The following is a 15,839-nucleotide window of genomic DNA, read 5'->3' as shown; positions in this document are numbered from 1 at the left end:
TCTGGGATTCTCTAAGAACATCAACCATTTGTTTTCGATCATCCTGACTTCATCTACTTTGTCCGACTGTAGCTATCTTTCAACGCCAGACATATCCTCTGATTGATAGACATAGAGCTATATTTTGTCAGTGTTTAACAGTTCTCGTATATGTTTTTGAAATGTAAATTTGTTATAAGACAGTGTTTCCCAAAATGTGTTCTACGAAATACTGAAATAATTAACCCCGTGAATTAATCTCTCTTTAAAATAATAAGCAAAATGTTTCGCTATATCTACTCAGAATGTGCAAAATGTTCAGTTAAGGAAAAAATTAGGGAACATTTATAAGAAAATATAGAATAATACATGTGTTTGTTAATGTGAAAAACCTGACAGTTACTTGTAAGAAGTATATAAGTATTGAATGTCATGACAACATTACTTCTAAAAGGTATTACTTGAATTGGAAAACTTTTTTTTATTAAGTGTAGCCTACTAAAGCCTACGTAATGACAAGATTCATTCGAGGTATATTCAATCTGAAAGAGGAGTTCCAAGGGAGGGCTGGCCAACTGGAGGGAAAGGAAACAACACCTACTGAGAGCAGTGTGGATGGTTTTATGGGAACTTGCTCCCTACCATCTGTCGCTCTCACTAATCAACCTCCACCTGCAGACCTCCACTGCCCTGTAATGAGCATGTCTCAATTTGGGATGAACAGACTTAAGAAAGGGGCAATGTAATAGTTCTGCTCTGCACTGGTGCTTATGGTGCACGCCATTTAACGTGGGGAATAAACATTTGATATACAAATTTTGACTTTCTCATAGGTATGGCAGCTACAAAGGAAGCTTTGTAAAACGAAGGTGGATTGTTGCATTTGTTTATGTATGGTATTTTATTAGGTATTAAACCTGTGTCATTGTTATCCTTGTCGTTGAGTAGATTTATTTCAATATGCTGAATAACAGGTTGTGATTATTGACAAGAAATCCCTCCATTTTCAGACTATTTGGTGATAATCCTTTTGAGTTCACAAGTATATTGTTTCAATTCTATCAAAACACAGAAACAATGTACATTAATTACTAAATAGAATTATAACTTCAAAATCGTATTTAAACCAATTTTAAAAGTCCATATTTTAAATGAAAATCTAATATAAATTTTAAACAAATCTAGGACCCTTTCTATATGAAAGAAATCAACCTATTTCAATCACAAAGAAGAAACAATATAAATCTCTAATTTTTTTCATTTTATAAACATATTACTCTTCCATTTATTTTCATAACTGAATTTAACAGATATTAGAAAAAAAATGACAATGGGAACAAATCCATTTTAACATAAGTAATGCATTTTACAGCACTAAATAATACACTAATTCCCTCTCAATCTTTTCTAATTTCTAAAGTTCAGAAAAAGAAAAAAAGAATAACAGATTTATACATGAATTAAATAACTAATGTACAATGTCTAAGTTGCTCTACATGAAGAGATAAACAAGAACACAATCTACATCTGCTAAGTACTTTGTGTGTAGCAAAATGGGATCAACATAGCATGACAAAAAAAACTATTTTAATGTTAAGAAATCATTACTAAAGAAGAAAGATTGTATAAATACAGTACCAATATAAAAAGTAATTAGTTCTATTGGAAATTTGGTGGCATATCTGGCTGATTAACTGCATCCGCTGCCTTGAATGCTGGGAGCACAATAAGAGAATCATATACCTGACTGATAGTGGGAAATTGTTCCATATTCACTTTGTATCTGGTTAAAAAAAAAGAAATACATTTTGTTACAAAGTACTAACACACTTAAGATTTTCACAGCAACATTTAATTCCAACTAGTTTTTTTTAAAATTATCTCAATAAATAATTAAGGTGGTTCTAAATAGAAAAGAATGATGTAATTACACCTGCTAAAGTAATGAAAATTGAGTCTTTTTTTAGTTTTAATCTATGAATATATGAAAAATTAATCCATTTACTGCCAAATTTTATTTTTAAGAATTTCTGCTTTGTTTTTGTTTGTCTACATCCCAAAAGTAAGAAAAACATATTTTGGATTTCAGCATAGTTACTTTTTTCAAAATTTGCATTTTTGTTCCAATACCCAAATGAGGTTCACGGCAGATACTGATCAACATTGCATTTTTTTATTTGTTGCCATTGGATGCTTGCACATTTTGTTGAATCATGCAGTTTCTGTTGCTCAGACATCCTCTACCTTTTCTTTGAATCCTAATCTTACAGAAATACCACAGATGAACTCTTACAGATAATAATGCTCATAGTATTGTCCATCAATGCTTAAATAGCTGCCTGGTCATCCTGTAAGTGCTTTGGACTGCTGTCACGATGGTCCCGAGTTTGAACTGTCTTCCCATGCCATACCACAGGAGGTCTGATCTACAACATAATAATTTTTAATTCTGATGGAACTACTAATGCTGAATTGCAGAAAATGGTAGGCAAATCCTTAAGAGTTTATTATAATCCTGTGGTGAAATACTTTATAGCTCATGGCATAGATGATGAGGAGGGATCCCTTAACATCCAGACACCTGTTATTAATAAGAATAGCACACAACACAGGGGTACCACAGATCTCCTCATCATTGTTATAAAACAATGTAATGACAAAAAAAAAAATCTGCAGATTGAAAATAAACTTATTTACATGTCAGCCACCCTCCACCCACATGGAATCAACAACCAAAATCCTTTTCTTTAACATTCAACCCTTTTCCCATTTATCCTAATCAGACAGCATCCTCTCCTTTCAATTTCTCATGCTTTTACACCAGCACATCTCATTTCTCTTCTGCTTCGAAAGACAACATCATCAGACAGATAAGATTACTATAAGCATATTTTGTATTAATTGTTTGTCTATTTTGTTTGTAGCTGATGCAGGCCTTGTGACCCAAAACATCTTTTGTTTTTTCAAGCAAGCGAGTTAATAATTTTCAGTTACTATAACCAAAAGCATATGAAGTAATCGCCCGATGCATTGTAGTTAACACTACCAATAATAAATTGTACCAAAAATCATTCTTGTTAATGAATATGTTCTTTTTGCACAAAGAAAGAAAATTAAATTAAAAGTTGTCATGGTGTTTGAGCGATATAAAAATATTGGCTGCTATTTTAATCCTTTTGAGTTCTGATTCAGAAGGAGCATGATATGCCATTCATACTTAATTCATGATTTAACTTGAGCTGAGCTGTAGAGTTTTGTTTTTCCAGCATAAAGCAGCATGGAAACCTCACACATACATTTACCCCACCTATGCCATAAAACCTGAGTGAACAGAGCTTGCTATGAAAGATTAAGGCACATTATACTATATACTAAGATAATTTCACAAAATAACTATTTAAGGAAATAACACAAAGGAAGATTTAAACAATAATGGTATAATAACTATTTGCAGTGGTGACTAAGTACACTTCAACTTCAGACATAATTTAATAATATGAATGTGGCACTTTCATTCTTTATGATGGAGATTTGTATTTTCTCTTCAAAGTATTTGAACTAGAATAACTTGACAATGCCATTCAGTTTAGGAATTAGAAAATAGCCTTTTAGGAAGTCAAAAAAGTGGACAGCTGGAGTACTCATACAAAGGTAGCAAGAGACACATTTGAAACCCTATGAAAAGCTCTGCCAAGACAGGCACAGGAAGCAAATAACTTCAATAAACCCCAAGTAGACAATGGCCCTTTTGCACAAGATGTGACAAAATATGCAGATCACAAATGAGTCTGAAATACTGAACTCATCCTAAATCTTCAGGCATGAAGACAAATGGCTTGCTATTATATCTATACTATAAAGTAGAAAGTAATGCGTATGTATGTATGCATGTATGTGCCAATTAGAAATCAAAACAGTTTGACAAATCTTGATAAAACTTGGCAGAAATTTTCTTTGGGTACTAACTTAGACCATAGTATATGTATTGTAGCCCTAAAACAGACTTAAGACCCTCAAAAAAAAAAGTTGACCAATTCTATGAAAGCATTATAACAGAAAATATTACTATCGATTTGTGGGAGAGAACTAGACAAAAGCCCATAGCCCAAGACATCACAAAACGAAAATGGAGCTGGATAGGACACACCCTGCGAAAACCAGCTACCAATGTTGCAAGGCAGGCACTTGACTGGAACCCACAAGGAAAGAGGAAAGTGGGCAAACCCAAGCAAACCTGGAAGAGTTTAAGAAAATTTAATTCAGGTCAATTAGCTATTTTTAGCTCCATTCATAATATTTTTTATTCATGAATTCATGCATTCGCTTTACATATAATATTATTATTTTCTTTAATTGTTCCTCATGCACTATATCAGTGATTATATCAGCAATAGGCAAGTTAAGACCTGTGGGCAGGGGGAAAATATCTGTCTAGTTATAAGATAAAATGCTCACTTAGCACAAACCACACCGACAGATTTTACCTTTTAGCAGCAAACATTTGAGGAACTAAGAAGAGGTCAGCCATTGTAACAGTGTTTCCATAACTGTATTTTCCAGACGTTTGTTTCAAAAATGTCTCCAAGCCTAAAATAAAAAGTCAATATTTCTAAATGTACACCCATACACCCAGACAAAACATTAAAGAACACTTTTCTCTCAGGTATTGTTTTTTTTTTATTTGGCACTAATATTTCATCCAAACACTGAATAATTTAAAAGATATCGCATGATACTTAAAAAGGAGGGGGAATAATGACAAAAAGCTATATAATACATGATATTGTGGGATCATGGTAAAAAATAATCCTGGTTTGATACTGCATCATAATTGTATGCCAATGTAAAACTCCAAAACAAAGAGTTATGAAAGAAAGAAATGAAGAAATAATGACCTATATTTAAGGGCTGCTAAAAATAAAAAAAGACAAATATTTTCTGATTATATTAAAGGTATTTACCATGATATCCTTTCTCAATAAATGATTTAGCCCATTCATCTTTGCCTTTTCCTACTTTGTCTAGAACTGAAAGGTTCTGATATGGCTGGATGCCACTATTGATAATTTCAGACAAGGCACGAACCTGTTTACCACACATGGTGGTTGAAATTTTAATAAAATACACAAATATAGATCATAGTCATATATTTATTAGTGGTGAGGTGGTTATCATAAAGTCTAACATTCAATAAATGCAAATTATTACAGCTCACCTCCTTCAATGCCACATCAGTTATACTCCTTTTTTTCCCCCAATAATGTCAGGTTAAGTAAATTCTAGTTTTGACAGACAAGTCCTGTATCATCCATCACCCCTTACCACACACACACACACCATTTTAGTTAGACATATTCTTTACACATTTAAATGGTTGGTAGAGATAAATGCTTAGAGTTAATGCCAGACATTGAGTTGGATTAGTATTTGAGTAGGTATAAATTTTATTTATAAAATTGAACATATGCTTAAATATTGACAATTTGATTCTTTGTTACTAATTATACATGAATGTGTTTCCAGACAAGCACTAGATTGAAACACAAAAGGTAAAAATTGAGTAGACAAAGATTAATTTTAAAAAGGTATAAAGAAATCAAAGACTTAAAATTCTATATGACACAAAGGAGGGGAGCAACTTAACTTATAATTATAATTGACTCAAATGATTGGTCCATGCTCTTCAGAAGCCCCATGATTTATTTTATGTATTCACTATCACTAAAAAGAAGCATGAATAAAGTAATTTAAACTGAACTATTATTGTTAATATATTTTTTTCTGTCCCAAAACTGCAATATTGGAGAAGGTACTTTGCTATGATTTATTGTCTAGGAGATGGAATGATAGTAAAATAAGAAACATGACCAATGTTAAGGAAGCAATGAGTATATTCAACTTGTTTTTGGACCAAAGATTTGTAGAACATGAATAACAAACTAATTGCTGAACTAACACATGAAGAATTAAACACAAAGCTGAAACTGATGGGCAAGGGCCTCCAAAGTATTCTCTCTTGTGTGGCTATAAGAAAGCATTCCAGGAAAATTCAAAAGACTATGAAGGTTGTGGGTCTACGGACTTAAAGGAAATAAGGTTAGAAAGACAGTTTGTGTGGAAACTGAAAATTGGCCCCCGAAGTGGTCCACCCAGGCAGATAAAAAGGCAGGTTTTGATATTATCAGAATGAAATTCTATCAAAGACAAATGACAAAAAAGAATGGAGAAAAAAGGTAAACAGATCTTGTGTGGTGCCCCAGCAGTCCAGCAGACCAAAGCATAGGTGAAAGTGAATGTGAACCTGGCCTAACTGATGACTTATACTGAATATCTAATTGATCTAACAGTTTTGTAAAGGGTCAATCTCTTATTCCTCAAGAAAACAACATTTCTGTAAAAAAAAAAATTTAAAAAAATATTTTTTTCCTTTGGTAAAGTGTTCTATAGTATTTATGCAGCACTACAGTTCACGCGATAATATGAAAAACTACTCAATAATTGTTGTTTTAAATTCTGTCCAATTTATATGCCTACTTAATAGATTTTTTCTCTTTAAAAAAATAGTAAAAAAATTTTTGTGTGTAAATATAGGACTTAGCATATCAGAACTTACATAACTTAACAAAACAAATGTAAAAAAAAAATTTTTTGCCATAAAAATCTACAACCGTTTGCATAAATGAGTAAAAAATATGGTAAATAGCAATCTCCCCTAATAAAGAGCCTCCCATGTTTGTTACTATTAATAGTGAATAGTTGTAAAAGTGGTGTATTTTTATGAAAAAACTGCTTGCATAAGTGATTTAAAAAGATTTTTCGCTTTCAGAAAAGAAAAAAGTAGCTGCTGCATCAGAACCTTGAATGGTCTAAAATATTATGATATTGGATTTTCACTATCTTTTCTAGTTTACGAGATCTAAACGGGACGGACGGACAGACATTCCACACAAAACTAATAGCGTCTTTTCCCCTTTCGGGACCGCTAAAAACCTATACACCTGAGACAAAGTCTGATAAGCGTTAGGTATAAAGCACTCAAAATAATGAACATTTTCAACCATCTAACAACTCTTGAAAAAAAAAGGTTTCCATTGATACTAATGAGGCCCTCAACTGTACTTGTGGAATAGAGTTAATGAAGATATGTTGACAGGTCTAAGCCTAACTACATTTATTTTTCCCAACGTATGTCAAGTTTCTGTCAAGAGGGGTCATCATCATCATCGCCTGTCACTTGAATTTTGTCGTAAGGGTACTGTGTCAGTTTGTGTAACTGAATCCCTCCATTTTTCCTGGTCAGCAGCTGTTTTAGCAAGACATCAAGAGACATCATTCTTTTATGTTGTCCAGCCAGCTTTTCTTTGCATGACCCTTTCTTCATGCTCCCTCCAAAATATCTTTAAGGATGACTTTTGAAAATAAGTCATGTCTTACATTATGACCAAACCAGCTCAGATTCTTCAAAGAATTGAGGAGTTCCTCCTTTTCGCAGCCTGAGTGTTGACTTTGTAAGAATACAAACTTATTTATTTTCTTTTCCAAAAGAGGGGTGGACACTCTAAAATCCCCATTAGAAATTCAGCCTTTACTTACATTATAACATTGGAATGATGATGAAAGCTGCAAATATAACCCTGAATATCAATATGGATGTTCAACATCTAAATCAAGTTAATTGATAATGATCAGCACCTAATCAAGCCTTTGTATTAATTATCAGGCTTAAGCACCTTTGTAAGTTGAAGGATTTTTAATTACCTGAGCTCTGCCATATTTGTCTTTAGGAAGGAGTGGTGGATCTGGGTTTCTTTCTTCAAGATATTCAATAATAGATACCTGGCCAACAAATAAATTAAATTCAAAATAATTTCTTAATTGCTTTTTGTCAAATTTTCAACAACAAATAACAATAAATACAGAATAAACATTGCTCATTGCTCAATGGAACCAATCATTAGATTTGATTTTATCCTTTCCTATGTCTATATTATATTTCTCAGTGTCAACTTGTCAGCCCATAGTGGAGATTCTTTAATATTTGATGAACTCAAAGCATTATAAATACAACAACATACTTCAGGTCTGTAGCTAACGTAATTACATTTACGTTCATTCCAGAATGGATTTAAGTAATTTGAGGCCCTAGGCTGCATTTTTTGTGGAGACTTAAATACTTTTTATGAAATATTTTATCAAATTTACTTATTAATAATAATACTTATATCTAAAAACATGCAATATTTATTTTTAAATATATTTTATAAGCATATCTTAGTAAAAAAGTTTTTTTCAGTTTGTGGAGGCAAGTGTAAGGCACTGGGTTGATGCACTGCTGTAAATCTAGAGCAGCATTTATGTGTTAGAAGTACACTACAAACAGACTTTTTTAACCATGACAGTGTTGACAACTGTAATATTTAAAGTATAATCTGTAAAAATTAAAGAAAAAAAAAAATAACTTAAAAGTTGCAGACCCATCAAAATATTTTTTTTAGCATGAATGTTGGGTAGCTGCACCTGCACATCCCCAAATCAACTAGTAATGTGTATAAGTAAAAAAAAAAAAAATCTTACAGACTGGGTTAGTGTGTGACCATCAATTATGAGAGCAGGCACTTGTCCCATTGGATTGACACGCTTGTACTCTTCAGAATTCTAATAGTGATTAATAGCATACATAGAAAATAAATAACAAGAGCCATTAGGTTGGAGAAAGAAAAAGAAAGGTTATTTATAGAAGGTAGACTGCAACTACTAATGACAGAAAAAAGGTAAAGAAATATAATAATGTCATAAGATATGTGCATTATATGAATAATAATATTTAATAAATGTTTTTTAAAAATTAACCTGCTGGCCTCCATCCTGGAAAAGGTTTACAGCTCTATATTCATACTTTATTTCTTTGAATGCTAGGGCTAAGTGGCAGAATAATTTTTTAAAAGTGATCATGAAATGTTTATTTTTCAGATTAACAATTTTCTAAATTATAAAAAAAATGTATACACACTTTGAACTGTCATAGACAATGGATTTCCCGTTCTACCTCACACAGCTGGATTTCTTCTTATGGGGCACAGATCAAGATGAGGTGTACAAACGTAAACCATGTCACCTGATCACACTGTGGAATGAGATTCAGGCAGTGTGCACAGAAATCTCAGTGGACATGGTACGATGTACGGAATCAGTGTTTACTCGTACTCAGCAATGTATTCATGCTGAAGGCCACCAGTTTGAACATTACTCACATTTATTTTTCCAATCGGACATTAAGCTTTGCATGTCCAAAATAAATCGTCTATGACAGTTCAAAATGTGTATACATTTTTTTGACGCACCCTGTATATATATATATATATATTATATATCCTGAACAATAAAACATAATAACTACTTTTTAAAAAAACAAAGCTTATATTAAGCATAGTTGTATTAATTAGTTTGGATCAGTTATGTATTTAAATTTCTAATATATCTTGACTAACAATAATAAATCTGCGTGATTATAAATATTTTTACCTATTGTTTTTGCTTAGTACAATTTCATGCTTTTAGATTTCTCAATACACTACTATCCTATGACTTGTCTGAACCTGTTGGAAAGGGTTAGGGGAAAAAGAAGAGGGTATCTGGGTGATTGCTTTTTAAATGAAAAAAAAAAGAGAATGACCTGAATTCCAACTTGTGGGCTAAAGCCCCCTCAGGTCAATACACTAACCACTCTGCCAGTGAATCGCTTATGGAAATAGAAGGTTTTATAGTTATCTATTGTTAACTTCAACTTTAAAGCAATGACCTACAAAGTATATTCAACTTATACCACCACATCAGTCAAGTACATTTTCATTCCCTTTTTTGAGATACCAAACAAAATATTTTGTCAGGCAAAAGAAGTAATTGTGCAATATTTCAGCTTGATCCAAAATTGGGTGTGGGAGAAAAATGTGCACAAACTTTTTACCAGACAGACAGAGTGAGTTGATAAAAGCTTTGTAAAAACATACCTATTCTCACTCTCCATGATGCAGAGCTTCTAAAAAAGCTGTACAAAATTACCTTTAAAAAAAAAAAAAAGAAATATAACAATAAAACAATTAAAATAGACAATAAAATGATAAAATTCACAATGAAGGATTAGAACCATGGGCATAGCCGGGTTGGGGGTTCAAACCCCCCCCCCTCCCCCGAAATGAAATACCCGGGGGGGGGGGGGGGGGGGGGGGGGGGACTTTAGTAACTGATTTTTTGCTTTGATTTTGTTTATTTTAGGTGAGATTTTAATGCTAAACCATCACTTGCCCGAGCGCAGCCAAGGGGGTTTTGATTTTAAATCCCCTACCAGGGGGTTTTGAGTTTAAAACCCCCTACCAGGGATTTTGCAGTTAAATCCCCCTCTTTGACAAAACAAAACAAAAAATTGCAAACGACAATCCCCCAATACCAAGAGCACAGTTAAGGAAAATTTTGATTTTAAAACCCCCTCCAAAATTTACGATAAACCCCTCTTCAATATGAAAAAAAAAAAGCAAATTATGCACTCAAAATGCTATAAGCATAGCTAAATGTGTTTTGACTCAGTTTTAAGTTTAAACTCCCCTCCAGTGGAGTTTGAAGCTAAAAAATACATCTTCAATAAAAAAAAAATTAATTTACACACTCTAAATTCTATGAGCTTACCCAAATGGTTTTGAGTTTAAACCCCCCCGCCATCGGGATTTGATGCTAAAAAATACCTCTTCAATATAAAAAAAAGCAAGCCAACAGGGGGTTTTGAGTTTAAACTCCTCTCCTCCAGATGGTTTTGAGTTTAAAATCCCACAACAGAGCATTCTGAGGTGGAAAACTTCTATCTTCAATATTATTCTTAAGCAAACTACAGTTACCAAATTCTATGATCGTAGCTAAATGGGGTTTTGAATTTAAAAAAACAACAAAGTAAGTCCTGAGATTTTTTAGTTTAAAACCCCCAACAAATGATTTTGACGATAAAACTTCCCTTTTCGATAAAAAATCTAAAGTAAACTACAGTCATCTAATTCTAAGAGTATATTCAAGAGAGGTTACACATTTCTACCAGTGGCGGGGCTCCATTAATAAAGTGCAGTGAATAGTCATCTGCCAAAATTGAAAAACACTAAATGTGGCTCAACAAAGATGGCTAAGACAGATTTTAGGAGTCAGTTATAGAGATCGGGTCTAAAACAAGGAAGTCCTATGCCAAACTGGAAGTTGACCCTATAGTAAGATTGTGACAGAGCGTCGCATGAGGTTTGCGGGACATGTTCTCCAACAAAATGAATTATGCATAATAAGAAATGGGATGACATCCTAGTACAACTTGGCGCCACACATTCATGGAGGTCCTCAGAGCAGGTGGTAAGAGGCTTCAGACATTACCAGATACAGATTTTTGTGGAAACAGCTTGACCGCAAATGCCCCTTACGATGCAAGAGTCTAAGTCAGTAAAAATAGCACACTAGGTTTGAAATAAGACTTTTTAATAGCAGGAAAATGCACTGTAGATACCTCAGAATATGTATTTTGTTGCCATTCAATACCAGAAATAGTGCTCTTGGCGGCGGGGCTTCAGCCCGCGCTGGGGGACCCCCTTGCTAGCAATGGCTGGGACTCAACAATTTTCACACTAACTACAGGAATAACCTATTCTAGGGCACAATAACCATGTTCCGAAAGAATGAAGGGTCAGAATGTAATAAAGATTATGTACACACACACACACACACATACATACAAATATTTTGTTTTCGCAAGGTTGGGGGGGCAAAAAAAATCCCCCCCTAAACCCCACCGAAAAAAAAATCCTGCTACGCCCATGATTAGAACTATCACTAAGTGTTTCTTTAACTTTGAGGCACATCCTTTAAGAGATGCTGACAAGAGAATTCAATTTATTTTTCAACGACAAATGGACCATGGTGCTACTCTAATCAAATGAAGATATTGATATTTGTTTGTTATAATACTAGTCTCTAGATTATCTAAATTTCACTGCTCTATTTTGACAATTTTGTGTTTGGTCAAGATCTACTACTACATCTAGACTTTCGAGTCTATACTATACTATATTAAATATATAATATTGAAATATTGATCTTGGTTAGTTTATTTTCTTGAGTTGTGAGCCAGGCGTCCCAAACAGACGATGCATATTATTTATTATGCCTTATAATCATATAGCATCTTATAAAGTCTAGATCTAATATTCATTAGAACTTATATAATATTGAAATTGGCCTTTCATTTGAATGAAGGACGAAGGAAAGTCAGAAATAGGTACTTCGATAAAAATTTCAAAATGATCACAATGCAATGGAACATATTTAGTTAGATAGAGCTTGAGAAATGCTTTCCAATGATACCAATTTTATATTGCTGAGTTAATTGTGAGGGAAGTTATTAAATTTTTAGAGGCCAAAAATTAGCCTTCTTTAGCCTTTGTAAAGCAAAAAAAAATCTGTGACCGAAACAACTGACAGTTGAACTTAAATTAACTGTATTATAAAAAGTCTTAAAGATATGGGGTTGAAACATCACACTCTTTTACATTAAGCAGTATTCTGTTAAAATAAATTTAAAAAATAAGACCAAGCAATAAAATCTTTGAAAAAAAGTGAATTAATATATTAAAAAAAAGCCTCGACAAAAAATATATGTGATTTTGTCATTATATGTCGATATGAGCCCAAATAAAAAAAATCAGAGATCTGTATTGTGTTTTATTTTGTTGAATTATAATTCTACTGTATATAAATAGCTATTTATATGCATCAGATAGATAATTCTTATAAATTATAAATGAAAATAGCACTGCGCAGAAAAATATTTCCTAAAATTTAATGACTATAAGTTTCATAAACTTCATAAAAAAACAGTTTTAACCTTTTTGTAGAGCACTGGCAATTAATCATTTTAAAATGCCTGAATTTAAATGCTTTAAAAATTAGATTGTAAATGAAAAATTTCTTGCATCGGACAATAAAATAAAAAAGAAACCTTGCGATTTTTTTAGAAGTTATTAAAAGATTTTTTACTTGAATTTTTGTGCAGTAATAGCTCATCATTTTAAAAGTATGTATAATGTACTCATTTATTAACTATTAATTTACATGTATACTAATAGAAAAAAAACACTTGGAAAAAAAAAATTAATTAATAGTTCGATGAGCTAAAAATATTTAAAAAAATTTTTTAATATTTAATATTATTAATTTAAAATATTTATTTTTACTTTAAAATTTGCAGATTACAAAGTCATTATAATAAAGACACATTCCCTCTCCATAATCAAGCATTCAAACACTATAAAAGTTAATCTAAATGAAAAATTCCTATGTGTGCTTCTAAAAATAGCTCGGGTTAGACAGAAATTGACCATTTCCAGTAAATCACAGTGTTGGTTGTTACTAAAAATAGATTTTAACCATCAACTTCTACAAAGTTCAAACTTACATGCTAAATTCAATAGAATTAGTGAGATTGTTGTAACTATAAACACTTTTATTTTATTTAAAAAAGAAAATTTTACCCTTCTTTGTCTTTGTTAATTTTAATATCAAATATCTTTAAAGTGCGCCAAGAGAATTTAATGAAATTTGAAATATAAACATTTCATAATATGATAAATTATTGTAGCAAACAGCATTGTTGTAACTTTTATAGGAAAAAATGTCAACTTTCACATAAACTTTTGTTAAGAAAAATTTAACAGATTGACTTCAAAGGCAAATAAAAATGATCTCTGATATATCTTATGTTTACAAAAAGTAATCGTAAGTAGTCCTCAAATCAAATACAATGTGCTAAAACTTTGATGGAAATGACCACCCCTAAAAAAAGGGTAAAATGTGCTGACACACTTTTCAGCCATTTTTTGGGAGACAAAAAAAATGGATCTAGGTCAGTTTATCGAAGTACCTATCAGAAACAATCGTGTATTAATCAGTAACTCAAGTAAATAAGTAATACATAGATCTGTGTAAAGTATATAATAATATATATAAATATAGTAACTGATAGACTTTAGTATTAATTATAGTATGATTAATAGTATGAGTACATGATTTATAATGATGATTATTTATGATACTGATAAAGCGATTTTTTTTTTATAATCTAGTAAGTAAGTTACTAAGACGAATAAGTAAGTATACTTATTAGTCTTAGTCATCTTAGACTTAGTCCTTAGTATTACTATTAGATCTAGAAATCTAGATCTAGAAGATCTAGAATCTAGAAATCTAGATCTAGATCTAGAATCTAATACTATGTAAAGTATGTATCATAATCAAGTGTAATCTGTATTAGACTGTTTTTTTTAGTGTTTATTATTATAGAAAAATTATAGATCTAGATCTAGTACTTATGCTAAGACTAAGTCAGTAAGTGTAAGATATATTATAGATCTAGATTATTTCTAGATCTAGAATCTAGTAAAGTTTATTATTTTATTTTTATTTAGGTAGACTACAAGTCTACTCAGTAAATCTCTAGGTGTAGATCTAGATAAAAAAATATAAAACATACAATCTACTATGTAACTATAGTAATAGTAATAAGATACTAGATCTAGATCTACATCTAGTCTAGATCTAGATCTAGAGATCTTAGACTCTATAATCTAGAAACTAGATCTACATTTTTACTTTATTTGTCATCATGCATTATTTCATGCATGAACCATAGCCTATGGCATAGGTCTAGTCACTCTAGACTCTAGAGTCTAGTAGTAACACTCTAGACTCTGTCACTCTAGTCTGAGGCTAGGTCTAGATCTATTAAGTATTATTATTATAGGGTCTAGATCTCTAGATTCTAGTAGATCTAGAGAGTCTAGACAGAGTTATGTGACATGAACATTTCTGACAGACGAAATTGTTTTAATAATTTGATGGTTTATTATACATTCGTTTATTAACTTAGACAGTGCGGGGTATTTGGATGGTAGCATGGGCGCCCGCAGGATTTTTTGCAAGGAAGGGGGGGGGGGTGCAAGCAGCTTACCATGGCTCAAAATCGTAGCCTAAACTTTCTTGTTATAATATTCGGCCCTCATACCTAATCGATATTAAGTGCATAGTAAATACTTCTTTTTCATGAAATAAAAAAAAAAAAAAAAAAAAACGTGAACAAAGTATTCACTGTACACAATTGTTAACTTTATCCGTGAGGACAGTGCTTCCCTACGTTCGATCAAACAAAAACTGCAAACGTTGACTGTGGCTGCCGAAACTGTCAATATGTTATGCTATGTTAAGTTGGAAAGACTGCAACACCGTGGAAACTGGTTCAAGAACAGATGACTAATTAACGACAATGAAAAGACAAATCAGAAACAAGAGGAGAGGCATTTACTACACACGTGCAGTTTGCTTGGTTTCACTTGCAGTAGTTATTTTAAGATTCGCCAAACAGTCAAAGATCTCAAAGTTGAGACTTAAATCTCGAATGGATTCGTATTTTTCTGTTGATTGTGTCTCACACAAAAGAGGTAAATTTAGCACCAACGCTTTCGCTATGGACAGTTACGGTAAAAAAACACTAGCCATCAGGGAGCAGCATAGGCCGAGTATTTTGTCCATATCTAGACACCAGTATACCTTAGCAGTGGACGACTGGCGGATCTCCTGCCTTCTGTTAAATCACCATACAGAATGTCTCCTGATAATATACCTTGTGGCATTCATAATACCTAAATATGTGTGCAAATGAAAAAAATCGTCACGACTAACATGCTATAGAATATTTGACGCCGTATAGTGCAAAGTATTGCAAGCCTATAAAAAATCGTACATGGTTTGGACATGAACTACAGATTTGCGTATTCTTGTTACAATAA

General features: G+C 32.3%; 1 protein-coding gene across 3 annotated transcripts; it reads right to left on the bottom strand.

Annotated features, from left to right (window-relative positions):
• Positions 1–1,225: 1,225 nt before the first annotated feature.
• Positions 1,226–15,025, bottom strand: LOC106069604 (maleylacetoacetate isomerase-like). 3 transcript variants are annotated; one of them, XM_056023993.1, is made up of 9 exons: positions 14,647–14,868; positions 9,987–10,038; positions 8,830–8,897; positions 8,554–8,634; positions 7,738–7,815; positions 4,941–5,064; positions 4,464–4,566; positions 2,273–2,405; positions 1,226–1,762 (listed from the first exon to the last, which is right to left on the bottom strand). In XM_056023993.1, the coding sequence occupies exons 1-8, from the start codon at positions 14,659–14,661 to the stop codon at positions 2,300–2,302; spliced, it is 627 nt and encodes a 208-aa protein (XP_055879968.1). In that variant the 5' UTR covers positions 14,662–14,868; the 3' UTR covers positions 1,226–1,762; positions 2,273–2,299. The 3 variants fall into 3 exon arrangements, with proteins under 3 accessions (XP_055879968.1, XP_055879967.1, XP_055879966.1); XM_056023992.1 differs by lacking the exons at positions 2,273–2,405; positions 14,647–14,868 and adding an exon at positions 15,005–15,025; XM_056023991.1 differs by lacking the exon at positions 2,273–2,405.
• Positions 15,026–15,839: the final 814 nt, after the last annotated feature.

Source organism: Biomphalaria glabrata, chromosome 3 (genome assembly GCF_947242115.1).
Source record: "Biomphalaria glabrata chromosome 3, xgBioGlab47.1, whole genome shotgun sequence".
Taxonomy (NCBI): Eukaryota; Metazoa; Mollusca; class Gastropoda; family Planorbidae; genus Biomphalaria; species Biomphalaria glabrata.
This window is presented reverse-complemented; position numbering and strand designations above follow the sequence as displayed.

Excerpts from the sequence above, each read along its gene's own strand:
- LOC106069604 (XM_056023991.1), bottom strand. Across the intron at positions 8,898-9,986 it reads ATCATGGAGAGTGAGAATAG|CCCTAGCATTCAAAGAAATA; the intron begins GTATGTTTTTAC and ends TCTGCCACTTAG. Across the intron at positions 8,635-8,829 it reads TCCAGGATGGAGGCCAGCAG|AATTCTGAAGAGTACAAGCG; the intron begins GTTAATTTTTAA and ends AATCACTATTAG.